At 50.2% G+C, this 27,774-nt stretch overlaps 1 protein-coding gene and 1 pseudogene across 1 annotated transcript; one reads left to right on the top strand and one right to left on the bottom strand.

Annotated features, from left to right (window-relative positions):
- Positions 1-1,271: 1,271 nt before the first annotated feature.
- On the bottom strand, positions 1,272-4,393 carry LOC123131093 (protein BZR1 homolog 3). The gene is made up of 2 exons (XM_044550853.1): positions 4,122-4,393; positions 1,272-2,375 (listed from the first exon to the last, which is right to left on the bottom strand). The coding sequence occupies exons 1-2, from the start codon at positions 4,329-4,331 to the stop codon at positions 1,542-1,544; spliced, it is 1,044 nt and encodes a 347-aa protein (XP_044406788.1). The 5' UTR covers positions 4,332-4,393; the 3' UTR covers positions 1,272-1,541.
- Positions 4,394-8,215: 3,822 nt separating this feature from the next.
- LOC123131092 (subtilisin-like protease SBT1.4) lies at positions 8,216-10,575 on the top strand (annotated as a pseudogene).
- The last annotated feature ends 17,199 nt before the right edge of the window (positions 10,576-27,774 follow it).

Genomic DNA, 27,774 nt, shown 5'->3' with positions numbered 1-27,774 from the left:
TGAATCCATTTCTTGATTGTCTCAAGCTTGACAGTGGAAGGCTTTGAGATTCCATCATACGGCAGAAGAATCACCGCGTCCCCTCTAAAGTTCCATGGGCCATCGTTCATAACTCTCTCCCAATCACCAAGGCAAGTGAATTGGATAGTATACAGGTTTTCCTCCAGAGGTTTAAACTTAGCCTCCTGTGCGATATCCCATGCCGCTCTCATGTTTTTGTAAAACCAAGTCTGGCTATAGTTCTTCGTGGTGTTAACCCTAGCTAAGGCTACCCATCTCGGTCCCTCCGGCGGCGCAGCTTGCTCGTCGAAGATCACATCGTCCAAGTCCTCCTCTCTCAATCCCAACTCTTTCATCATCTTCTCAACTTCACTGATTTCCAAGGAACTCGAGTCCCCGGAAGCCGCCATTAGATCTCTCACCCGAAGAAAACAGATCAGGTTGTGTGGGGCAACCCTAAACTTCCGCCGCTTCCTCCCTCGACACAGGCGTAGGGACAGCCCCGGTGGCCACCCCCAGCGCAAGCACAGGCGAGAGAGAGGGTTGATCGGCGATAGGGGAGCAAAACCTCGATGGCGGCGAAAAGTCGCCCCGGGAGAACACAAAACCCTAACTAGAGGGAAAAGTACACGGGGCGTTTTGTATGTATAGTGTGTGGTCATGTACAAAGAAAAATATCGTTTTTTTTTTACCTCTCTGGGTAGTTGATTGTTGGGCTTTGATTGGTTGGGCTTCGATAGTAGCACTTCCTGTCTGCTGGGCGTTGGTTGATCGGGCTGAGTATTGGAATTGACTGGAAGTTACTAAATCAGAACAATTAACTTCATTGGATGTGAATCAAACGTTTCAGGGAACAATAGACTGAAACAAAGAAAATATTCAGGCACCTGAGCCATAGGTGCTCCCAAACAAGATAGCTATGAAATGAAGAAGAGGATACTGTTTTACTTCCTCCGTTTGTAAATATAAGTCTTCTTTTACAGATTTTAATATGAACTACATACGCAGCAAAATGAATGAATCTACACTCTAAACTACGTTCATGTACATCCATATGTAGTTCAATATTGAAATCTCTAAAAATACTTATATTTAAAACGGAGGGGGTTATAAAACAGGAGAAGAAGATACTTCTCTGTTAGAAAGAAACTAGCAAGTGTTTCATAACTTCGATCAGCAGCTGCACCAAAAGAGCAAGAACCATGAAGAAAAAAGTACGGATGGAAATCACAGGAAACACTACCCAAAATGCCAAACATAATCGATCGACATATATCTTTGATTCTGATAATTCAACAGTATGATCAAGTTTCACAGCATATAGCATGCAGGTTCCCTTCCCTTGCCATGTTTTCTTCTTAAGAAGAGTATAAAGAGAAAATGAGAGAGAATTCGCAAAAAGATAGGCTAAATTTGACGATAGTTCTAGCAAAACTGAAGCTCGGATCCTGTAAACAGGACGGAAATAGTCTGCCAAAATGGAAATCTGACGAAACTCCTATGGCGGTAGCTTCCATCGATCTCTTCTCTCCCTTGATGATTCAGTTCAGTGCGCTTGCGCGGGTGTTGGAGCTCCCGAGCCCGAGGGTGAGGTCCAGCTCAGGCTCATCCGAGGCGCACACCTCGTGGATGCGCTCCCCCTCCCACGCATTCACCGACACCGGCCTCCCGCCGCTCCCGAACTCGAAGTCATCCTCCGCGCGGGCCCCCATTTGGACATCGCCATGGACCGCCAGCGCCACCGGCGAGCACGTCCCGCTCTGACACGGGGTGCGCATCCTCGAAGAGCTCGCGGTGGCCGCTGCCATCTCCCCGGAGACTCGGAAGGGGTTCGAAGGAGCCATGAGGCTGTAGGTCGGAGACGACGGGCCGGCCGACGATATCTGGAAGCCGGAGAGCCAGGCGGCCGGGTCTGGACCGACGCCCTGGCCTCCGCGGGGGCTCGACGGCGTGGAGTTGGGGAGAGAGGCGTAATCATCGTAGCCGCTGCCGCCGGCGCCGACCCATGGAGGCTGGACCTGGGCACTCGGATACTCGCCCCATCCCGCGTTGAGGCAGGGCATGCGCCGCGGCGAGCCCGACGGCGGGGTCACCGGCGCGCTGATGGAGCCACCGCTGAAGTAGTACGAGTGGGGCGAGTATCGCGGGAACTTGGAAGAGGACGCGAACCCGGAGCCGGAGGAGAGGTTCTTGAGCCAAGGGATGAGGGAACCGCCCTCGTAGCAGCTGCCGCGGCCGCCGCCGAGCGTGGTATGCGAGGACGTGCCGGAGGTCGGGAAGGAGGCCCGCGGGCTCACCTGGTGCGACGAGCACGGGCTTGGGGAGCCCGACCGGACCATCGGGTTGGTACCTTCTGCTGTTACAGGCTTGGAACCCTGAAAAATGAATAAGTCAGTATGACAATTGTGTGTGTATTTTTTTTTACATCTCATTTGTGTGGGATTACAATTGTGTTACCGAAAGACAAATGCATATTTACCGCGACAAGATAATTGACTCTGAAAGTCGGGATTAGATGTAGATACAAGCCTAGTCTATGTTACTACATGCATAGTGTGTACTCCTTTCATACCAGCTGATTTCTGATGACGGAAGGAGAACAATATTGGCACGTGCCAAGGAAGATTCATTTATCTTCATTGAACACCTTTATAGTACAGCCGTCACAATGCCAAATGCTGGCGGTGACACACTTCCATAAAGGCTGATTGCACGAGAAAAGGAAAAAAAAGAAAGAGCATGCTCATCTCTAGAATGTCATTTTTGTATTGCAAAGCGGTCTTCTGAAATCAAAGCCCTGCCTTCTTTGACAGTCTTAGCTCCTTTGATGAAAATATTCGATCATGCACTGCACCTGCATATATATGACCGTCTTTTCTCTCGCATGAACTCTTCCATCCAAGCACGGCTACTTAAATTTTCAACTACTTCCTCTATAAAAAATATAAGAGTCTAGGGGGAGTACTTGCTAAAGCATGGCTTTGCAAGATTGTGGCAAATGTTTGGACGGCGAACAGATTCGATGCATAGCATAGATGCTAACTGAAAAAGGGAAAGGAGCTAGGAGCTTTCGTACATTACAGCCTTACTTGCCTAAAAAGACAAGAGAAAGAAAAGAAACAGAGACCAAGAAGAAAAGCAAAATCCCGCCGCTTCCTCACATTTTTTGGAGAAAAAAAGCTACAAATCACGGGAAATATGATTTAGCGGTGGGTTCTCTCCGCAGCTATAGCAGTCATATAGCGGGCAATCGCGGCTATAGCGGAAACTTTTCCGGTCAGGAGAGGATTTCTGTAGATTATTGCTGAACTTTAGACCATTCAGCGTGATATTCGGAGCATTTCGCGGTTGTGGTCATAGCATTGCGCGGAGGCTCCCAACAACTATAGCGGGCTATAGCGGAAACTTTTCTGGTCAGGAAAGAGGATTTCTGTACGTTATTGCTGAACTTTGGATCGTTCAGCGGGATATTCGGAGCATTTCGCGGCGGTGGCCATAGCATTGCGCAGAGGCTGCCAACAACTATAGCGAGGCTATAGCGGCAGTATCGCGGAAGATTTAACTTCATCATGAAGAGAAAGCACAAAACTTTACAGACCTCCTCACTTAATAAGGGGAAAGAACCAATACGCATTGCTGCAATCCTATAGCTTTTGCTTGGAAACAGGCACACAAACAAAAACTTACGTAATGATGTGCGTGTGGTTCCCCTTTGCCTTGTCCCACATGCACATCGGCAGCTCATTCCACGGTCATCCGCACCATGAAGGAACCATGCATTGAAGAGAGAATTTCAACAAGAAAAGGAAATCAAAGCAAACCATAGCAAAACCAGCTGAGAGGAGCAGAAATCTACGGCTCAATCCATCCATCCTAAAAAGGAAGAAATCACTCGATCCGGAAGGAATTAATCGCTGAACCGAGAAAAGAAAGAGCTCAACCAAACGAGACGGGATCAGATCGCTCCACAGCTCGGCAAGAATTAATGCACGTACGCATGCACGCGCGTGCAGCCGCGCGCACGAACGCATGCATGAAGCAAAACGGCGTCGAGACGGCAGAGGAGAGGAAGGAGAAGGTGGATGAGTTTGCACGGAGGGAGGGACAGGGACGGGACGGACCTTGCGGTAGGTGGTGCCGTCGGGCTCGACGGTCCAGCCGGCCTCGTCGCAGAGCGCCTTGAGCACCTCGTTGTTGTCGCAGTGCTTGGGGAGCGCGTAGCCGCCGCGGGCGCGCAGCCCGTGGAAGATGTTGGCGGCCACCGCGCGCCGGCGCCGCTCGCGCCGCCGGTTGTTCTCCCGCTCCCTCCACGTCGGCACCCTCGACGCCATCCCCCTCTCCTTTCTCCCTCTCTCTCTCCTCCCGTCAAGAGTCCGGAGCAGGAGCTCGCGAGGTGGTGTGGTGGACTGGAGGAGGACGCGCCCGCCGCTCTGCTTAAAAAGCGGCACTGCGAACGCCCCGGGTGGCGATTTTACCTCCCTGCCCTGGAAGGCCGTCCCGTGTCCAGTAGAGGGATGAGGGGCAGAGTTGGTATCTTGCGCGGTAGTAATTGGCCGAGTTAAAGCGATCCGCGTATGGAAGGCGGTCATGGCCGATCGCCCCGGGCACGTGCGCTGCAGCTGGGAGGAGGATGGTGGGCCCGTGGTATCAGTGGGAGTGGCCGGTGGTCAGATCGCGTAGAAGATTTATTTTGCTAATGGGCTGGCCATCTGTCTCGCTGTAATGCGCTCGGATCCTGTGCTTCCCTCCGGTTTTGTGAAGATGTTAGATTCTTCATTCACATTGGTTTGTGAAGCTTCCGGAGGATTTTCATCACTTTTTAATCTTTGAATTTTATGTTTTATCTTTTTTCTTGAAAATTTCATGAATAAATTTAAAATTTACGATTTTTATAAAATAGTAACCAACTTCTAAACCCATGATTTTTTCAATTTCGTGAAATTTTCCAAGTTCATAAACTATTTTAAATATGTGAATATGTTTAAAATTAGTGAACCTTTTCAAATTAATGTAATTTTTTGAATTTGCAATTGTTTTTAATTCACGAAAAATTTGGAATTCATGATTTTTTTAATTCGTGAATATTTCTTGAATTCATGAACTTTTTTCAATCAACGATTTGTTTTTTGAATTGATTAGCTTTTATTGAATTTGTAATTTTTTTCAAGTTCATGCTATTTTTACAAATTTCATGAACTTTTTAAAATTCCACGAATAATTTTCAAATTGATGAAATTTTTCCAAAAAAATGATCATTTTTTTTGCCATGTTTTGAAAGACAAAATAATGTCACGTTTCAATAGAAAAATGCCATGCTACCTATAATAAAAATGCACATGGCAAGTTTAGAATAAGTTCCCTCTGAAAAATAGTGATTTTGTTCTTTCAAAGATGAAAAAGATGAGGATTTTCATTTTTTTTAATAAAAACAAATTTGAAAGAACTTGTAAAGTATATATAGCAACTTTTACTACATTGTTCACATCCTCTGTGCCACTTGATGCTCCTTCTTGTGGTGGAGAATAAAAATATGACGTTCGCCAGGGAGTTGGGCACAACGAACTAATAGAAAATCCTGACGTGGCATCATCCTTGCGTGGCATCATCCTTGCGCCGCAATCCACGCTAGATGATCAAATGGCATCCAACGCGTCCGCTGGTCAAAAAACTGCGCATATAAAGCTTACCTCTAATTTAGTACTTGTTGTTCAGTTGAGGTATGATTTAATTTTACAGTGTGCATCCTCGATGTCGTGTTGTTGCAGAATTCGGATGTAGGAATAATTGATATCCTTTTAATCAATAATGCTAAACATATAAAGGGTTACACGGAATTACACGCTGACTAGGATTCTTTCTTTCTGACTAATCTCTCCCCCCTTGATTTTCACGAGGGTGGCCACTCCCCCCTGCCCCCCTTAATCTCCAATCAAAACCCACTTGCCTGTAGAACACCTGTAAACACGAAGTGTTTATTACCGGTTCCGGTATGTACATGTGGTTCTCTCACTAATAGCATGTTGCCAGCTCAAAAGGTGTACATTTGTATTCCCCTCTTTGCTATATTTACGTCACCATATTTCATCAGACCGGACCCACCATGCGCATGCAAAGGACGCATGCATGGTCCAGCTTCTCTCTTTTTACTACTTAGGGTACAAACTATGACATGCATGTCTCTGACATTATCTCCTATCTCCATCTCTAAATCCATCACTTTTAATTCCCTTTTCACTCCTGGAGCCAACACCTTTAGAACAAGATCAATCTTGAATACATTCAAACAAGTCTAAATTTCAATGTTTGAAATGCGTGAAATCAGCTTTCTGAAAATAGTGGAATATGTTCTTTGAATTGGGCGAAACCAATTTTTTAAAATGAGTGAAATATGTTTTTCATACACATGAGACATTTTTTGTGTGAAACTTGTTATTTCAGAATTTTGAAACTAGTCATGTAAAACATGTGAAACTAATTATTTAAAACCTTTTTTATAAATGAGTGAAATCTGTTTTTCATACACATGACACATGTTTTGGTGTGAAATATGTGAAAATTGTTATTTCAGATTTTTGAAACTAGTGATGTAAAACATGTGAAACAAATTATTTAAAACCTTTTTTATAAATGAGTGAAATATGTTTTACGAAACAAGTGAAATTGTTTTTTGAATTGAGTTAAATCAATTTTTTGAAATATTTGAAATCATTTTTTTTGCTTTGAGTAAACTCAATTTCTAAACAAGTGAACTCAGTATTTTGTGCTGAGTGAAATCCATTTTGAACTGAAATATGATGATGAGTGAAATCTGTTTTCTCAACTTAGTGAAATTATTTTTCTGAAATGAGTGAGATCAGTTTTTTTAGATGAGTGAAATCATTTTTTTAACACAGTGAAATGAGTCAAATCAGTTTTACGAAATTAGTGTATCCAGTTCTTTGAAACGAATGAAATATGTGTTTTCGAATATGTGAAATCGATGTTTAAATTGAGTTAAAAAATTCACACAAGCTTAATCTATTTTCTGAAATGAGTGAAATTGTTTTTGTAAATGAGTGAAATATGTGTTTCGGAATAAGTGAGATGAGTGTTTCAAAATGAGTGAATTTAGTTTTTGGAAGTGAGTGAAATCACCTTTTAGAAATGAGCACAACCAGTTATTTGAAATGACTTAAATATGTGTTTTGATACGAGTGAAATCAGTGTTTTAAAATGAATAAAATTATTTTCCAAATTGAGTTAAATCTATTTTAGAATGAGTTAAATCTGTATTTTTGAATGACTCAAATTTGTTCTCTTAATTGTGAAATCAGTTTTTTAAACAAAGTAAAACGAGTTTTTTGAAATGAGTTAAATCCATTTTTTTAAATGCCAAAGCGAATGAAACGGTAAAATTCAAACTACGCTAAAATATATTGAATATTGGTCTTGTTTTAAAGATCTTGTCTTTAGGAATTCAAATATATAAAAATATGTAAAAATAAACATTTATCTAAAATATATCAATCATTTAATAGCTAACAAGAAAGTAAAGTGTTAGTACCATAGGTTGATTGGTCTGGGAGCACACATGCATGACTAAATGAAAAGGTTGTGAGGGCATTGTTCACGTATTGGTGAGGTGGTGTCCGACTAGTATAGAGATGTATTTCAGCCCACAAAAAGATTTCTCAGTTTATTAGTCGATGTTGACATGGACGACGGATGCTTCACCAGTACATATCGGTTCTGGTAAATTTACTTATTCGCATCTGTAAACCTATGTATGTGTACCATTACTCTGCTCTGAATGCACTCTTTATCAAAGAATATGAGTATAACTAGTTGTGCAATCAGTTTAAGGACACACATGCTCCACATTTTTTTGTTGCCAAAAGACAAAATGGAGGCTTCGTGCGTTCCTACAGGGAACGAACCAACAACAATTTTGAAGGAGGTATGATCAGCACAATATCGAAAATAACAGTATCTTAAGTTTTTTTTTTGAGACAATAACAGTATCTTAAGTAACACGCGAGTCTCGCTCTCCGCTCCTGGCAATAAAATACTTCGGCGCCCACGAGCTACCTGGTGCAGAGATCAAAATCATTCATATCCCGGGAATGATTTGGATCGGCAACCACTCCCCCCGCGTGCTGCCGCGGTGGCCTACTTATTCGTGCTCCCAGTCCCTGCCACTACCACACCTCGACCCGCTCACCGCGTACACCTCTTGCAGCGACAATGGAGCTCAGTCTCAGACCCCTCGCTGCCATGTGCATCCTGCTCGCCGCCGTCGTCGCCGCCGCGCCGGCGGCGGCCACGGAGGTGGAGGTGGAGGTGGAGGTCGAGACGACGGATGCACAGTCCTCCTACATCGTGCACGTCGCGGCCGGGCACGCGCCACGGCTGCCGCGCCGCGGCCTGCTGACCACCCGTGCGTACGGCTCTTTCTTGCGCGACCACATCCCCGTCGAGCTCTCCACCCCGGCGCCGAGGGTGCTATACTCCTACTCGCACGCTGCCACGGGCTTCGCTACGCGCCTCACCGTGCGCCAGGCCGCGCGACTCGCGTCCTCAGGCTCCGTGCTCGCCGTCGTGCCCGACGTGATGCAGGAGCTGCACACCACCCTGACGCCGTCCTTCCTCGGCCTCTCGCCGACTTCTGGGCTGCTCCCGGCGTCCAACGGCGCCACGGACGTCGTCATCGCGGTCATCGACACCGGCGTGTACCCGGAAGGCCGCGCGTCCTTCGCCGCCGACCCGTCGCTCCCGCCGCCGCCCAGCAAGTTCCGTGGCGGGTGCGTCTCGGGACCGTCGTTCAACGGCTCCGCGCTCTGCAACAACAAACTCGTCGGCGCCAAGTTCTTCCATAGCGGGCTGGAGGCTGCACGCGGCCGTGCGCTCGCCGAGGACTTGGAGTCACCGCTCGACACCAACGGCCATGGCACCCACACCGCCTCCACCGCCGCCGGCTCTGCTGTTGCGGACGCCGCCTTCTTCGACTACGCCAGAGGAAATGCCGTCGGCATGGCCCCGGGCGCGCGCATTGCCGTCTACAAGGCGTGCTGGGAGGAAGGGTGCGCGAGCTCTGACATCCTCGCCGCGTTTGATGAGGCCATCGCGGACGGTGTAGACGTTATCTCTGTCTCCCTCGGCGCCGTAGGCAACGCCCCGGAATTTTATGACGACACGACCGCCGTGGGCGCGTTCCGCGCGGTCAGCAAGGGCATCGTCGTCTCCGCCTCCGCGGGAAACTCTGGTCCCGGAGATTCCACCGCATGCAACATAGCGCCATGGTTCTTGACGGTCGGCGCGTCCACACTCAACCGCCAATTCCCGGCCGACGTCATCCTCGGCAACGGCGAGACATTCACGGGAACTTCTCTCTACGCCGGGGAGCCGCTCGGTGCGAGCAAGATACCATTGGTCTACGGAGGAGACGTGGGCTCGAATGTGTGCGAAGAAGGGAAGCTCAACGCCACCATGGTAGCCGGGAAGATCGTCTTGTGCGATCCCGGCGTGAACGCCCGTTCAGCGAAACCATATGCTGTCAAGCTCGCCGGTGGCGCTGGAGCAATCCTCGCTAGCGCCGAAGTATACGGCGAGCAAGCCATCAGCAGCCCCCATATCCACCCCGCCACGGCCATCCCATTTGCCGCCGCCGAAAAGATCAGGAAGTACATAAGCGCGCAAACATCCCCTACCGCGACGATCGTGTTCCGGGGCACCGTGGTCGGCCCGACGCCTCCTTCTCCTAGAATGGCGGCCTTCTCGAGCCGCGGCCCGAACTTCCGTGCGCCGGAAATCTTCAAGCCAGACGTGACCGCACCCGGCGTGGACATCCTCGCCGCTTGGACAGGCGCCAACTCACCCACGGAGCTCGAGAGCGACACGAGGCGGGTGAAGTACAACATCATATCGGGCACGTCCATGTCATGCCCACACGTGAGCGGCATCGCAGCGCTGCTCCGGCAGGCGAGGCCAGAGTGGAGCCCGGCGGCCATCAAGTCCGCGCTGATGACCACCGCGTACAACGTGGACAGCTCCGGCGGCGTCATCGGTGACATGTCCACCGGTGAACCGTCCACACCGTTCGCGCGCGGGGCCGGACATATCGACCCCAACCGCGCCGTCGACCCGGGGCTCGTGTACGACGCCGGCGCGGAGGACTACATCACCTTCCTGTGCGCACTGGGCTACACGGCGGAGCAGGTCGCCGTGTTCGGCTCGTCCACCAACTGCTCGACGCACGCGGGATCCTCGGTGGGCGACCACAACTATCCGGCCTTCTCGGTGGTGTTCACCACGAACAAACTGGCGGTCGTCAGGCGGCGATGCCAGGGCCACGTACAGGGCCAAGGTGACTGCCCCGGACGGCGTGCGCGTCACGGTGATCCCCCGGACGCTGCGGTTCACCGCGACACAGAAGACGCGGGAGTACGTGGTCACCTTTGCACAGCGAATCTTCGGGAGCGTCACGAAGAATCACACGTTTGGGTCGATCGAGTGGAGCGACCGCAAGCACACGGTGACGAGCCCCATCGCCATTACCTGGCCAGCGAGCCAGGTTGCGGAGATGTGAATGTGATTGGCGTCGGGCAGGTACTACAGTGCATTATGCATCGATGTTTATCATGTATGTATCTATGGAAAATAACTTTTGCTTCAACCATTACTCGCTTGCGCTTTTTTTATGGTAATACGCATCTCATTCTATTATAAAGATCGAAGTATAAATCACATAAAGACCGACATGACAAAAATAAAAAGACAGCAAAACATCTCTGAGCTTAAGACCAAACCCCGTCACCTGTCTTCGGCACCACCACAGCAGCCATCAAAGAAAAAAAATGATGGATCATCTCCTCACCTGAACTCAACGTGGCTCCATCGCTGATATGCAGCTTTGCAGACCTCCAAAGTGACGCACCAAAAGTGAAGCCATTGCCATTGAACGAAGAAAAAAAAGAACGAATAACACCGGGGCAACACCCCCCGACACGCCTGTTAAGGCATATCTCTCTCGATATAGTGGTGATTGATGACAACATGTTTGTGGACTAACCGTGTGCTTTGAGCCTTTCAGAGATTCATCCTTTGGCACGAGACGATTTCTTTCCCCTCGGAGTGTTTTTCAAGACGGTGTAGCTCTTTCGTTTCTTGTTTGGTGGACTAGTTTCGTAGGAGTCACCGTTCTATCAAGAGGGGGTCCGCTTTGGTAATGCTTGGGTGGAATCAACACGTACACATCCTTCTCTCACCCTCTGAGCCTTTCCGCTTCAACTAGAGAGCTCGTTCCCCTTGCAGTTGTGCTGATTTGTGTCCGAGCGGTAGTACCGCGGTACCCAGCGGTAGTACCGCTTGTGGTTCTCAGCCGCAATACCACTGCGGTACCGGGCTACTACCGCGTCGACTCGAGGGGGTCGCCTCTCGTGTCGGGTTGAGCGGCACTTTGCAGCGGTAGTAGAAGCGGCAGTACCGCTCGAGGGCGGTAGTACCGCCCTACCACCGCGGTACCGCGCTGGGCACGTTTCCTGCTCTCTCTTCGAGCCCTCCCAGGCTGGGCGGTAGTACCGCAAGGGGGAGGGGTAGTACCGTTGGGTCCAGCGGTAGTACCGCCCTGTGCGGGGCTGTTTTGGGGGTTAACGGTTGGATGGGATCCCCTTCTATAAAAGGGGGTCCTCTTCTTCTTCGTTGACTTACCTCTTCCCCCAAAAGTCCATTAATGCTCTAAGCTCCATTTTCGCCTGATCTCTCTCCCTAGCCAATCAAACTTGTTGATTTGCTCGGGATTGGTTGAGAAGGCCCCGATCTACACTTCCACCAAGAGAAATTTGATTCCCCCACCAATTCCTAGCGGATCTTGTTACTCTTGAGTGTTTGAGTACCCTGGACGGTTGAGGTCACCACGGAGCCATAGTCCATTGTGGTGGAGCTTCGTGGTGTTGTTGGGAACCTCCGATTAAGTTGTGGAGATTGCCCCAACCTTGTTTGTAAAGGTCCGATCGCCGCCTCCAAGGGCACCAATAGTGGAATCACGGCATCTCGCATTGTGTGAGGGCGTGAGGAGAATACGGTGTCCCTAGTGGCTTCTTGGGGAGCATTGTGCCTCCACACCGCTCCAACGGAGACGTACTTTCCTTCAAAAGGAAGGAACTTCGGCAACACATCCTCGTCTTCACCGGCTCCATTCTTGGTTATCTCGTACCTTTACTTGTGCAAGCTTATTAGTGTTACTTCTCTTGCTTGCTTGTGTGCTTGTTGTTGTTGCATCATATAGGTTGCTCACCTAGTTGCACATCTACACAACCTACTTTGATGCAAAGTTTAATTTGGTAAAGAAAGGCTAAAAAATGTTAGTTGCCTATTCACCCCCCTCTAGTCAACCATATCGATCCTTTCAATTGGTATCAGAGCCTCGTCTCTTTACTAAGGACTTTGTCATCCGAAGAGTATGGTTGACACCGTAGATGGTGTGGAGGAGCACTCCGGTGTGAACCGATCTCGTCTACGGGTGATCGGGGAACCTCGGTCTCCCGTGAGGAATTCAATGTAGCCTTGGAGACAATGAAAACCTCAATGACGACTGAGCTTGAAAGCATGTTTACTAAATTCATTGAAGGGCTTAAACTATCCACCGCACCGTTGAAAGTGGGTGATCCCACTAACAAGGTGACGTATGCTAACTCCGATAAGGGGGAAGCTAGTAGTGAAAAGGCTCCTTCTTCCAGTGGTAAAAATGGCACCGGCATCTTTGCCCATGTGGAACCACCACTTGTTTTTGGTTGACCGATTCATTCCACTCATTTGAATCATGCCGGTCCTCCCCCTAAGATTGTGAAAAATGAGGATTTTGATTCTTGGGTTTATCGCTTTAAGCGTCATTTAAATCATGTGAATACTAATTTTTGGAGAATCATTGAAGAAGGTTTCTATCCGCATGACCCAAGCAACTTCACTGCTCGAGAAGCCGCGGATAATCAATTCAATGAGAATGCTCTCTTCATCATGCAAGATGCAATTCCACCCGAAGTTCTACCTCATCTTCGGCCCTTCGCCTTGGCCAAAGATGCATGGCTTTGTGTTGTCTCTCTCTACCAGGGAAGCGCAAGCATTCAACGCTCCAACTATGAAGTAATGTAAGATGAAGGCGATGAGTTTGCTATGAAAGAAGATGAAGAACCTCGTGAGCTTTATCAGAGAGTAACCAAACTCACGGTCTCACTCCGAGATCATGGGAGCAAGGACACGGATGACAATTGGATCAAGCGCAAATTCCTCAAGGCAATGATGCCTTACCACAAGGCCATGTCCTCCGTCATTCGTCAAAGGCCGGACTTCCACACCTTGACCTCAAGTGAAGTGTTGGATGAGTTTGTGGCTATGAACATCTTGGACAAGACCGCCGACAATGTGGTGCTTCGCTCTCAAAGGGCAAAGAAGCCCAACCTTGCATTGAAGGCCAAGGTTTGTGTTGAAGAAGAAGAAGAAGAGGAAAAAGAGGAAAGCAACCCCGAAGATACAAAGTATGCCTATCATGAACACATGGCACTTGCTTCAAGGCAATTTTGGAGCAAGAAGAACTCAAGGCCAAACTTCAACAAGAACAACTCAAGTGGCACGAAGATCAAGCAATGTGTGAGGACTTGGTACAATTGTGGCAATGTGAGCCATTTTGTTGCGGAGTGTCCGTATGAGAAGAGGGAAGATAATGGTGGAAAGCTCATCCAAAAGGACAAAGCCAAGTCTTTCCCCAACAAGAGCAACTTCACCAAGAATACCCCTCACAAGGCGTTGGTGGTTCAAGAAGAGTACCATGAGGATGATGATGATGATGAAGATGGTGAGTCGGTTTCCATGGCCTCTGTTGCCATTGCAAAAACTCCACGAGTGTCTCTCTTCGACTCACCCAATGATAACATCACCGCCAAGTGCCTCATGGCTAAAGCCACCAACAAGGTAACCCCCAACATCAAAACTACCATCATTAATAATCCTTCCTTGATGGATTGCATTGATGAATATGAGGGATCCAATGTGGAGGAAAAATGAGTTTGAGTCCTTTATGGGTAAACTCAAGGGTAAATCCAAGAAGCATTTTGTTGCTCTCTTGGAACAACTTGGTGAAGCCAATGACATGATCGAGGCTCACGAAGATACTATCTCCAAGATGGAGGGGCATAATCGTGACTATGCCGATGAGATTTTGGATCTTTCCAATGCTCTTGAGGAAGAGCGTGGTCTTCGTTTGGCTCTTGAGGAGTCACACACCGTTGATCACGCTAAGTTAAAGAAAGATTTTGATCATGCTCTTGTTGTCTCTCATGTGCTAAACTCCGAGAAGGCCAAGCTTGGGGTTGATCTTGCTAGACTCAAAGAGGAGTTTGATCTACTTGACAAGGCTCACAAGGTCTTGAAGGGTGCTCATGCTAGCCTCAAAGAGTCTCATGATCAACTTCAAGTAAAGCTAACCAAGGAGAAAACCACTTTTCCTCGTATGATGTTAATTGATAATGCAAATGCTACTAACCCATGTTGTGAGCATGTGCATCTTGTTGAGGAGAACACTAAGCTAAAGGTGCAACTTGAGAAAGGTCTTGTGTCTTTCATACAAGGCGAGAAGAACCTCAACGACCTTTTGACCAACCAAAAGGGAGTTGTGGCCAAGGAAGGGATTGGGTACGTGCCCAAGTCCAAGAACAAGAAGAAGAATGACAAGGCCAAACGACCTCCTCCTCTCAAGCAAACTTTTGTGAAGGAGGGAGAGGGTGCTACTAAGGAGAAGGAGAAGAACTCCGTGAGGGGTAGTGATGCCAAGAAGGGCAATGCTTCCATTCCCAACAAAGCTGGCGATTTTAACCCTTCTTATGTGTTGTGCCATGCTAGAGATGGGCATGTTTATGCCAAATTTGTTGGTTCTCCTTATGAGTACATTGAATGGTCTATTTGGGTTCCTAAGACCCTTGTTACTAACATCAAAGGACCCATTACAAAATGGGTACCTAAAACCAAGCATTGATCTCTTGTAGGTGTTTGCTTCCGGTAGGGGATCATGGTTGCTCGATAGTGGAGCTACTAATCATATGACCGTAAACAAGGACTTGGTGGTGGATGTGCAAAAGATTCCATCCATGCCCACCAACGTCGAGTGGGGTGACGCCTCGTCCTCTAAGGTATTGGGACTCGGCAAAGTTGTCATTTATCATGATCTTATGACCGAGAAGGTCATGCTTGTTGAGTCCCTTGCATACAATTTACTTTCCGTTCGTCAACTAGAACTTATGGGCTTTGCCACTTTCTTTGATATTGATACCGTGGCCCTCTTGTGGAGCAAGACTCTTAAAGTAGCATTTGTTGGGCATGTCGAGAATGGTCTCTATGTGATTAACTTTTCAGAGCGACCCACTAAGACCGCGACATGCCTAATGACTAAGGTTGATGTGGGATGGCTTTGGCATCACCGTTTAGCCCACGTCAATATGAGATCTTTGCAAAGTCTTCTCAAGGGGGACCATGTCCATGGACTAACAAATGTTAGTTTTGCCAAAGATCATGCTTGCAGTGCTTGTATCGAAGGAAAGCTACATGAGAAGGCTCACCCTCACATGATTATCATCTACTCGAAGAGGCCATTGGAGCTCCTTCATTTGGATCTCTTTGGGCCTCCATCCTTTGATAGTCTTGGCGGTAGAAAGTATTGCTTGGTGATTGTGGATGAATATTCAAGATATACTTGGGTATATTCCTTCAAGAGGAAGAGAGAGACCCAACAAACCGTCATTGACTTTGCAAATGAAGCTCAACGACAACACAATAAAAAGATCTTGACTATAAGAAGTGACAACGGCTCTGAGTTCAAGAACTACACCTTGGATGAGTTTTTGAGTGATGAGGGAATCAAGCATCAATATTCCGCACCTTATACCCCTCAACAAAATGGTGTAGCAGAGAGGAAGAACCAGACGTTGATGGATGCGGCAAGGACCATGATGGCGGAGTTCAAGTCTCCCTACAACTTTTGGGCCGAAGCCATCAACACCGCGTGTCATGCATCTAATCGGCTCTACCTCTGCAAAGGCTTGAACAAGACTCCATATGAGATACTCACCGGTAACAAGCCCAACCTCAAGTACTTACTGGTGTTCGGGTGTAAGTGTTTCATTCTCAAGAAAGGTGTCCGTTTGTCTAACTTTGAGGCTAGAGCTTATGAGGGCATATTTGTTGGTTATGCTATAAACTCTCATGCTTACCGTGTTCTCAATAAGTCCACGGGACTTATTGAGGAAACATGTAACGTGGAGTGTGATGAGAATAACGGCTCCCAAGTGGAGCAAAGTGGTACTTGTGATGTAGGTGATGAAATTCCTCCCCAAGCCATAAGAAGAATGGGTGTTGGTCATATCCTACCCATTGAGGAACCCCTTGTGGCCGAAGGAGAAGGACAATGTTCCACTTAAGTGGAACCTTCACCAACCCAAGACCAACACACTTCCTAAGAACAAAGTGAAGGCCCTTGTCGGTGTCAAAACCGGCGGATCTCAGGTAGGGGGTCCCGAACTGTGCGTCTAGGCTGGATGGTAAGAGGAGGCAGGGGACATGATGTTTTACCCAGGTTCGGGCCCTCTTGATGGAGGTAAAACCCTACGTCCTGCTTGATTAATATTGATGATATGGGTAGTACAAGAGTAGATCTACCACGAGATCAGAGAGGCTAAACCCTAGAAGCTAGCCTATGGTATGATTGTATGTTGTGATTGTTGTCCTACGGACTAAAACCCTTCGGTTTATATAGACATCGGAGAGTGTTAGGGTTACACAAGGTCGGTTACAAAGGAGGAGATATCCATATCCGTATTACCTAGCTTGCCTTCCACGCCAAGTAGAGTCCCATCCGGACACGAGACGAAGTCTTCAATCTTGTATCTTCATAGTCTAACAGTCCGGCCAATGGAGATAGTCCAGCTGCCCGGAGACCCCCTAATACAGGACTCCCTCAGTAGCCCCTGAACCAGGCTTCAATGACGATGAGTCCGGCGCGCAGTATTGTCTTCGGCATTGCAAGGCGGGTTCCTTCTCCGAATACATCACAGAAGAATTTGAATACGAGGATAGTGTCCGACCCTGCAAAATAAGTTCCACATTCCATCGTAGAGAGAATAATATTTTCGCAGATCTAATTTGCTGGCTTGTTTTCGCAGCATGACGTTACGTCATGGCCCGGTGATTATTCGAACCGTTTCTTTTAACCAGCCCCGCACATAACGCGAGGCAGTTTTTCGACACGTCTTGTCAAAGCAGAGATCGTGTCCCCTTATTACGGGATTCTCATCAATACGGGCGTGGGTAACCCAACCGCGCCATCAATTGCAGCGCTTGGGAGATAAGCGAGTTTTACCAGGCAAGTGGGGACGCTTAGTTTCGTTCGCCCATATAAAGGGATAAGGATTCACCTTTCTATCCACGCCTTCTTCCTCCTTTGCTCATCCGTTTTCGCGCACTCGAGCTCTAGCGCCCAAGTCCACACTTCCCACCTCAACCTTCTCCAACCATGTCCGGAGGGGGAGGCAGGTGGATGGTCTCCTTCGTCACAGAGGGAGACATCAAAAAGCTGCGCGGAGCCGGATACTTAGCCGCGAACATCGCGCATCGGCTGCCCGCTGTGGGGCAGATCGTCCCCACCCTGGAACCTCACGAGAGGGTAGTTTTCCTTCACCACTTCCTCCATGGACTAGGGTTTCCCCTCCATCCATTCGTCCGTGGTCCCATGTTCTACTACGGGCTGGACTTTCATGACCTGGCCCCGAACTTCATCCTCAACATTTCGGCGTTCATCATCGTGTGTGAGGCTTTCCTTCGCATCCGGCCCCACTTCGGCCTGTGGTTAAAGACCTTCAATATCAAGCCGAAGGTAGTACGAGGCCAACAAGAAGAATGCGGTGGAGCCATGCTGGGCAAGATGCCCAACGTCATATGGCTCGAAGGCTCCTTCGTGGAGACAATAAAGGGATGGCAATCGGCGTGGTTCTACATCACCGAGCCGTGCGATGCCAAATGGGCGGCAGCCCCTGAGTTTTGATCCGGATTCCCAACACGGCTCGCTTCCTGGAAAGAGAAGGGCTTGTCGTGGGGTTCGTCGATGGAGCTGGACGGACTCCAGAAGTGTATCCGGAGTATGGCGAGCAAGAAGCTCAAGCTTGTCAACATAGTCCAAGTTATGCTCATCCGTCGGATCCTCCCGTGTCAACAACGGGATTTTACCTTGTGGGAGTTCGACCCGGCCCAGCATCAGACTTTGAGCGAGCTCTTCGATACAATGCACAAGGACGTCTGGAAGGTGCTATTCAAGGGCGCCGAGGTTCCCCCTTCTCTCGCCGAGGACCGCGGGCGAAGCGCAAAGTGTCTAGCGCGTTCGGTGAGTTCAATACGTCCCGTAGGACATTTATTTTCCCTAGCTTAATTATGCGCGGGGTCTAATCTCCATGCCTTTGATAGGACTGGGTTGAGATGTCGGGGCAGATTAACTGTCCGTCCCCTTTGCCCGAAGACACTGCGAGCGCTCTCCTGATGGAGATGCTGGCTCCAGCTCCTTACAAGGCGCCGGAGAAGACCAAGAAGGCCAAGGGAACTCGAAAGAGTTCCCGACGCCAGGTGTTATCGGACTCATCGTCCGATAACTCTGTGGCACACTCTTCCCCCGAAGACGAGGAGGAAGAAGAAGATGCTCCCCCTCCAGGCGGGGGAGACAAGAAAAGGAAGGCCGCCCCAACTGGGGAGGCCGAAGGGTCCAAGAAGAAGAGGACTCTCCTTCCGGACAGTTCCACCGCCGCCGACGAGGGCGAAGACGAGTGGTTGCCCCAGGCCAAGCCCCCGGGGAGATAGTAAGTATTCAGATACCAGAGTAACTCATAGCATTCCTTTGTCGCACTGCTTTCCCTAACGTCGAACATGATTATGCAGGCCGCCGCGAACCAGCATCGATGTATCATCGGACGGCTCCCTGGGCTCGTCGGACATGGATAGCGATCCAGTCCCGACCGCCACCTCCCCTCATCCCGCTGACGACGCCGAGGTGCTGTCTCAAGAGGCACTGGGTTGAGGGAGACAGTCCTGGAGGCGCCTCAAGGCGACCTTCCGGACTCCGGGAGCCGCGGGGATGGGGCCCCCAAGAGTTCCGAGTTCGACCCTCAGCCGAACACCGCGCCGGACCCTCCAGTGGTTCCGGGCTTGGGCAGGCAGCCTCCTTCTAAGAGGGGCAATACGCCTGTGCCGGTGACCTCTGTCCATCCAGAGGCACCGGACAATCTGCTGGAAGCGCTTCACAGCGCTTCTATCGACGAGGAGCACCGCACTATCATGAGTGTGGTGATCCAGAAGGTTCAGTCCGCCAAGAGCGGATTGACTGAAGCATGTGCCAACTGTGGGAGTCCTGGATTAGGGGGTCTCCAGACAGCTGGACTATCTCCATTGGACAGACTGTTAGACTATGAAGATACAAGATTGAAGACTTCGTCTCGTGTCCGGATGGAACTCTACTTGGCGTGGAAGCTAGGCAATACGTATATGGATATCTCCTCCTTTGTAACTGACCTTGTGTAACCCTAACCCTCTCCGGTGTCTATATAAACCGAAGGGTTTTAGTCCGTAGGACAACAATCACAACAGATAATCATACATAGGCTAGCTTCTAGGGTTTAGCCTCTCTGATCTCATGGTAGATCTACTCTTGTACTACCCATATCATCAATATTAATCAAGCAGGACGTAGGGTTTTACCTCCATCAAGAGGGCCCGAACCTGGGTAAAACTTCGTGTCCCCTGCCTCCTGTTACCATCCGGCCTAGACACACAGTTCGGGACCCCCTACCGGAGATCCGCCGGTTTTGACACCGACATTGGTGCTTTCATTGAGAGTTCCTTTGTGTCGTCGCCGTTAGGCTTGATGGCTCCTACTATCATCGATAGCGATACGGTCTAGGGCGAGACTTTTCTCCCCGGACAGATCTTCGTATTCGGCGGCTTTGCGCTGCGGGCTAATTCACTTGGCCATCTGGAGCAGATTGAAAGTTACGCCCCTGGCCATCAGGTCAGATTTGTAAGTTTGAATTACACGGCCGACATCTGTGGAGACTTGATCTTCGACGGATTCGAGCCACAGCCGGGCACGCTGCACTGTCTCGATGGGTATGACCTAGCTCTGCCGCTGAACAGTACCCCAGAGGCCGCGCCAGCATCAGCTCCGACCCTTAGCTCGAAGCCAACTGCGCCAATCGAGGACGGGTGGTTAGACACCGCCTCAGGGGCAGCAGTCTCAATGGTGATCGAGCCAAACACCAGCATAATCCTCTGCGCAGCCCGTGACACCAAGGTGCTGGACCCTTTTTCTGACTCTGAACCACCTGCGCCCCTGCCAATCGAATCCGATTGGGCACCGATTATGGAATTCACCACTGCAGATATCTTTCAGCACTCGCCCTTTGGCGACATTCTGAATTCACTAAGGTCTCTCTCTTTGTCAGGAGAGCCCTGGCCGGATTATGGCCAACAGGATTGGGATGCGGACGACGAAGAAATTCGACACCCACCCACCACCCACTATGTAGCCACTGTCAATGATTTAACCGACATGCTCGACTTCGACTCCGAAGACATCGACGGTATGGACGACGATGTAGGAGACGAACATGAACCAGCACCTATAGGGCACTGGAAAGCCACCTCGTCATATGACATATACATGGTGGATACATCCGATGAAGGCAATGACGACGAGATAGCGGAGGATGACCCGTCCAAGAAGCAACCCAAGCACCAACGTCAGCGGCGCCGCTCTAAGTCCCGCCAAAGAAAAAGTGGTGATACCGACACAGGAGATTATAATACTCCGGACAGTGCCGAAGACAACAACAATCCCCTCCAGCAAGACTTAGAGCAGGAGGATGAAGGAGCCAGCTCTCTTAAGAGAGCAGCAGATGGAGAGGAGGAGGATGAAAATTACATCCCCCCTCCGAAGACGAGGAAAGTCTCGGCGACGATGAATTCGCCGTCCCAGAGGATCCTGTCGAACAAGAGCGCTTCAAGTGCCGGCTTATGGCCACGGCAAATAGCCTGAAGAAAAAGCAGCAGCAGCTTCAAGCTGATCAAGATCTGCTAGCTGACAAATGGACTGAAGTCCTCGTGGCTGAGGAATATAAACTCGAGCGCCCCTCCAAGAGTTACCCAAGGCGCATGATACTACCCCGACTAGAGGAAGAAGCGTACGACATGGCTGATCGGCCACCTCGTGGCCGCGATAGAGAGGCATTCCAGCCAAAAACTCAGCCTCCACCCCAACGCCATTAAAATAAAAAGGCATGGGGAGATACGCTAGACCTGCGAGACATGCTGGAGGACAAGGAAAAACATTCAAGATAGATCTACGGATCACGAGGGCGCACCACTCTGCGAGATGACAAACGTCACGCCGGATACAGTAAAAGCAAACCCGGCCGGGCCGAACACAGCGGGCAAGACCCATTCGAGCTGCGTTGAGATATAGCCCAATACAAAGGCGCCGCACACCCCTTTTGATTCACAGACGAAGTAATGGAACATCAATTCCCAGAAGGTTTCAAACCTGTAAACATTGAATTATACGATGGCACAACAGATCCCGCAGTATGGATTGAGGACTTCCTCCTCCACATCCACATGGCCTGCGGTGATGACTTACACGCCATCAAATACCTCCCACTAAAGCTCAAAGGACCAGCGTGGCATTGGCTTAACAACTTGCCAGCAGACTCCATTAGCTGTTGGGAAGATCTGGAAGCCGCATTCCTCGACAACTTTCAGGGCACTTATGTGCAACCACCAGACGCCGATGATTTGAGCCACATAATTCAGCAGCCAGAAGAGTCGGCCAGGCAGTTCTGGACTCGGTTCCTTATAAAGAAGAAAAATCAAATCGTCAACTATCCGGATGCGGAGGCCTTAGCGGCTTTCAAGCACAACATCCGAGACGAGTGGCTAGCCCGGCACCTTGGTCAGGAAAAGTCGAAATCTATGGCAGCTCTCACGACGCTCATGACCCGCTTTTGTGCGGGAGAAGACAGCTGGCTGGCTCGCAGTAATAACATATAAAAAAACCATGGTACCTTAGATACCAAGGACGGCAACAGTAGGTCACGTCGCAACAAGCATAAGCGCCACATTAACAGCGAAAATACTAAGGATACGACAGTCAATGCCGGATTCAAAAGCTCTAAACCCAGTCATCGGAAAAAGCCATTCAAACAAAGTACGCTGGGTCCGTCCAGCTTGGACCGTATACTCGATCGCTCGTGTCAAATACACGGCACCCCAGACAAGCCAGCCAATCACACCAACAGGGATTGTTGGGTGTTCAAGCAGGCCGGCAGGTTAATTGCCGAAAACAAGGACAAGGGGCCGCATAGCGATGACGAGGAGGAACCCCGGCAGCCGCACACCGGAGGACAGAAGAGGTTTCCCCCGCAAGTGCGGACGATGAACATGATATACGCAACCCACATTCCCAAGAGGGAGTGGAAGCGCGCGCTCAGGGACGTATATGCGTTGGAGCCAGTCGCCCCAAAGTTCAACCCTTGGTCCTCCTGCCCGACCACCTTCGATCGCAGGGACCACCCCACTAGTATCCGTCATGGCGGATTTGCCGCACTAGTCCTAGACCCAATCATCGACGGATTTCACCTCACTCGAGTCCTTTTGGACGGCGGCAACAGCCTGAATCTGCTTTATCAGGACATAGTGCGCAAAATGGGTATAGACCCCTCAAGGATCAAACCCACAAAAACGACCTTTAAGGGCGTTATTCCAGGCGTAGAGGCCCATTGCACATGCTCAATTACACTGGAAGTGGTCTTCAGATCCCCAGATAACTTCCGAAGCGAAGAGTTAATCTTCGATATAGTCCCGTTCCGCAGTGGTTATCATGCGCTGCTCGGGCGAACCGCATTTGCTAGATTCAATGCGGTACCGCATTATGCATACCGCAAGCTCCAGATGCCAGGACCCCGCGGAGTTATTACAGTCAATGGAAACACATAGAGCTCCCTCCGAACAGAGGAGCACACAGCGACCCTCGTAGTAGAAGCGCAAAGCAGCCTCTCAAGGCAATCAACCAGTTCGACGTTTCAAAGCCCGGACACCTTCAAGCGCGCTCAAGGAAATCGGCAAATAGACCGCCTGGCGCGATCTGAGCTCGCGTAGCAATACGACGGCCACCCCAATCCCAGCCCAACGACGATATTCGTGCCGCGCGTACATAATTACGCATTAAAAATACCATGGGCACAGGTGGGGAGGGGGGCACAACTGCGGCACGCCCCAAAACGCGGCCTAAACCGCACTAGGGGCTTCCCGTTTGGTTATTTTTTCTTTTTTCAGGACCTTAATCTCTGGAAACACTATCCGGCAGCACTATTGCCGAACACATGATGCAGCAACCAAGAAGGCAGACAGCTACGTTATACAACGGAATTCCCAGGTTGATCTCAGATCTCATTTCATCCCTCAGCTCGCCCTTGGAAGGGACTTAGTCCTACTTTTTGCTTATCGCACTATCGGTATCACTCTGCTTTAACACAACTTTTTAATAAACAATGCATTACATTATGACCATTATTGCATATATATATATATGTGTGTGTTCATTAACGACGCCTTGCAGCCGTACACTTTGGTACGGCCAATACACCAGGGGCTCACGTACCCCACAATGCGGTGTGAAAAGTCCGAACACTTTCACAAGTGCGGCACCCGAACTTATAGCATTATATGCATCAGCTCCGAATCATGTCTTTGGTCAAATGTTGGGTTTGCCCGGCTCCTATGTTTTGGTACCTTACGTTCCGCTCTATCAGCTAAGGTAGTGCTAGGAGAACTACTGCGATTGTGCCTCGGTTCTGCCAGGCTGAGCACCTCGGTAGAGAAAGCTAAAACTGACTGTCATGATAAGGCAAGAGACTGGTCGCTGTTCGTCGAGGTTTTTCGAGTCCCTAAAGACTTATGCCGCTTAGGGCGAGGGGCCGGCCCTGTCCGGCTTAAAGGCGTGTATCGCGCCCCAAATTCGGCCTTCCGAATACCAGGGGCTTCGCCGAAATTTAAAATTATAGAATTCTATGGCTAAGTGAGAGTGATAAAGCAATATTAGTCTGGTTGCCTTGTTCGTTGTGCTGAGCACCTCCCTCGAAGGACCCAAATATGGGAACAAGAGTGCTCAGGTTTATCCCGAACACCCCAGCACTAGTGGCATGGGGGCAGAAGCCGAGGACTAGCCATCTCTCAGATTGGATAAACAGCCAAACAGAAGGTAATATTTTAAATTCAAACAAGCATTGCATGGCACATATGAAACAAGTTTTCATAAATACAGGATAAAACGAGCAAGTTTACTCAAATATTACATCTTTCGAACACACATCCACGATAAGACGGGCACCCGACAGAACACCCTCGTAATACATCTCGGGGTGGCGGTGCTCCTTGCCCTCCGGCGGCCCCTCCTTGATCAGCTTCATGGCGTCTAGCTTGACCCACTACATTTGTACACGGGCGAAAGCCTCGCGTACACCTTCAATGCAGATGGATCGCTTGACGACCTCCAGCCGTGGGCAGGCATCCACAAGCCGCCTCACCAGGCCGAAGCTGTTCGAAAGGGCGTCGCCAGGCCACAGCCGGACTATAAAGCCCTTCATGGCCTGATCGGCCGCCTTATGTAGCTCGACCATCTGCTTCAGCTAGTCACTCATCGGCACCGAATGTTCGGCCTCAGCATACTGAGACCAGAACAACTTCTCCGTCGAGCTTCCGTCCTCGGCCTGGTAAAATTGTGCGGCATCGGACACACTGTGGGGAAAATCTGCGAATGCTCCTGAAGAGCTCCGGATCTGGGTAAGTAATCGGTAATTTACTTTTACATGCTTGATTTGCATATAGAAAGCCTTTCCCGCCGCTATCTTCTTCTTCGCGTCGATCTCCTGGAGGGCCTTCTGGGCCTCGGCCTTGGCACTCTTTGCACTCTCAAGGGCCGCGGCAAGCTCAGACTCTCGCGTCTTCGAGTCAAGCTCCAACGCCTCGTGCTTTGTCACGAGAGCCTGGAGCTCTTGCTGCACCTCGCCCACCCAAGCCTCGTGCTTCTCTCGCTCGGTGTGCTCCTTGGCCGCTGTATCTTCAGCCTTGGTTAGCGCTTGCTTCAGGGTCGCCACCTCGGTCGTGGCCCCTAGCAAACATACAGCGATCCTGTCATTTTGCAATCGCGTCCTTTTTATATATACATATCTATAAACGGGGTATTACTTACCCTTGTTCTCCTCGAGTTGCCTCTTGGCAAGGCCGAGCTCTTTCTTGGACCCCTCGAGGTCCTACTTCAGTACGGCGACCTCCGTAGTTAGTGCGGCGGACGCCAGCAGCGAAGCCTGCATATGCATATTGACATACTTATATTAGACTCATGCGATATTATTTGATCCTCTGTCCGGCTTTTCTTTGTGAACACCGAACAAAGCATCAGGGGCTACTGTCTATGCGGTAATATTTCTACTACATTTTAAACACACTTACCTCAAAGCCTGTTAGAAGGCTGGCGCAGGCTTCAGTCAATCCGCTCTTGGTGGACTGAACCTTCTGGATCACCGCACTCATGATAGTGCGGTGCTCCTCGTCGATGGAAGCGCTGCGAAGCGCTTCCAGCAGATGGTCCAGTACCTCTGGATAGACAGAGGTCACTAGCATAGGCGTTTTGTCCCCCTTAGAAGGAGGCCGCCTGCCCAAGTCCGGAACCGCTGGAGGGTCCGGCACAGTGTTTAGCTGAGGGCCGAACTCGGAGCTCTCGGGGGCCCCATCCCCGCGGCTCCCGAAGTCCGGAAGGTCGCCTTGAGGCGCCTCCGGGACTGTCTCCCCTCGATTTGTTGCCTCTTGAGACAACACCTCGGCGTCATCGGCAGGATGAGGGGAGGTGGCGGTCGGGACTAGATCGCTATCCATGTCCGACGAGCCCAGGGAGCCGCCCGATGATACCTCGATATTGGCTTGGGGCGGCCTGCGCAATTGAGTTCGGCGTTAGGAAAAGTAGTGCGACAAAGGAATCCTATGGGTAACTTTGGGATCCGAATACTTACGACCCCCCCGGGGGCTTGTCCCTGGGCAACCACTCGTCTTTGCTTTCGTCGGCGGCGGTGGAGTTGTCCGGAAGGAGAGTCCTTCCCTTCTTGGACCCTTCGGCCTCCCCAGTTGGGGCAGCCTTCCTTTTCTTGTCTCCCCCAGTCGGTGGGGGAGCATCTTCTTCCTCCTCCTCGTCTTCAGGGGAAGAGTGCGCCGCAGAGTCATCGGACGGTGAGTCCGACGACGCCTGGCGTCGAGAACTCTTTCGAGTCCCTTGGCCTTCTTGGTCTTCTCCGGCACCTTATAAGGGGCCGGAGTCAGCATATTTACCAGAAGAGCATCTGCGGGGCCTTCGGGCAAAGGAGCCGGACAGTCGATCTGTCCGGCCATCTTCTGCCAGTCCTGTCAAAGGTCCAGGAGTTTAGATCCCGCATAGAGTCAATCTATATAAAAAATAAGTATCCCGTGAAAGGTAAAGCAGCTTACCGCACTAGCTTGGCGCTTCGCGCTGAATCCGCGATCCTCAGTGATAGGGGGATGGACCTCGGCACTTTTGAACAGCACCCTCCAAGCGTCTTCATGAGTCGTGTCGAAGAGCCTGTTTAGAGTCCGGTGCTGCGCCGGATTGAACTCCCACAAGGTGAACTCCCGTTGTTGGCACGGGAGTATCCGGCGGATGAGCATAACCTGGACTATGTTGACAAGCTTGAGCTTCTTGTCCACCATGTTTTGAATACATGTTTGGAGTCCGGTCAGCTCTTTCGAACTACCCCAGGACAGGCCCTTCTCTTTCCGGGAGGTGAGTCGCATGGGAATGCCAGATCGGAACTCAGGGGCCGCTACCCATGCGGGGTCGCGCGGCTCGGTGATATAGAACCATCCCGACTGCCACCCCTTTATGGTTTCCACAAAGGAGCCCTCGAGCCATGTTATGTTGGGCATCTTGCCCACCATGGCACCTCCGCACTTCGCCTGGCGGCCGCTCACCACCTTCGGCTTGACGTTGAAGGTCTTAAGCCATAAGCCGAAGTGGGGCTTGATGCGGAGGAAGGCCTCGCACACGACGCTAAACGCTGAGATGTTGAGGATGAAGTTCGGGGCCAGATCGTGGAAATCCAGGCCGTAATAAAACATGAGCCCCCGGACGAAGGGATGGAGAGGGAATCCCAGTCCGCGGAGGAAATGGGTGAGGAATACCACCCTCTCATGGGGCCTAGGGGTGGGGATGAGCTGCCCCTCATCTGGGAGCCGGTGCCCGATGTCGTCGGGCAGGTATCCGGCTCTCCTCAGTTTCTTGATGTCTCCCTCCGTGACAGAGGAGACCATCCACTTGCCTCCCGCTCCGGACATGGTTGGAGAAGGTTGAGATGGAAGTGAGGACTTGGGCGCTATAGCTCGAGTGTGCGGGAGCGGATGAGAAAAGGAGGAAGAAGGCGTGGATAGAAAGGTGAATCCTTATCCCTTTATATGGGCGGAAAAAACTAAGCATCCCCACTTGCCTGGTAAAACTTGCTTATCCCCCAAGCGCCGCAATTGATGGCGCGGTTGGATTACCCACGCCCGTATTGATGAGAATCCCGTAATAAGGGGACACGATCTCTGCTTTGACAAGACGTGTCGAAAAACTGCCTCGCGTTATGTGCGGGGCTGGTTAAAAGAAATGGTTCGAATAAT

This window comes from Triticum aestivum, chromosome 6A, assembly GCF_018294505.1.
Source record: "Triticum aestivum cultivar Chinese Spring chromosome 6A, IWGSC CS RefSeq v2.1, whole genome shotgun sequence".
Classification (NCBI taxonomy): Eukaryota; Viridiplantae; Streptophyta; class Magnoliopsida; order Poales; family Poaceae; genus Triticum; species Triticum aestivum.
The sequence above is the reverse complement of the archived record's forward strand: the minus strand, read 5'-3'. Positions and strand labels throughout refer to the sequence as shown.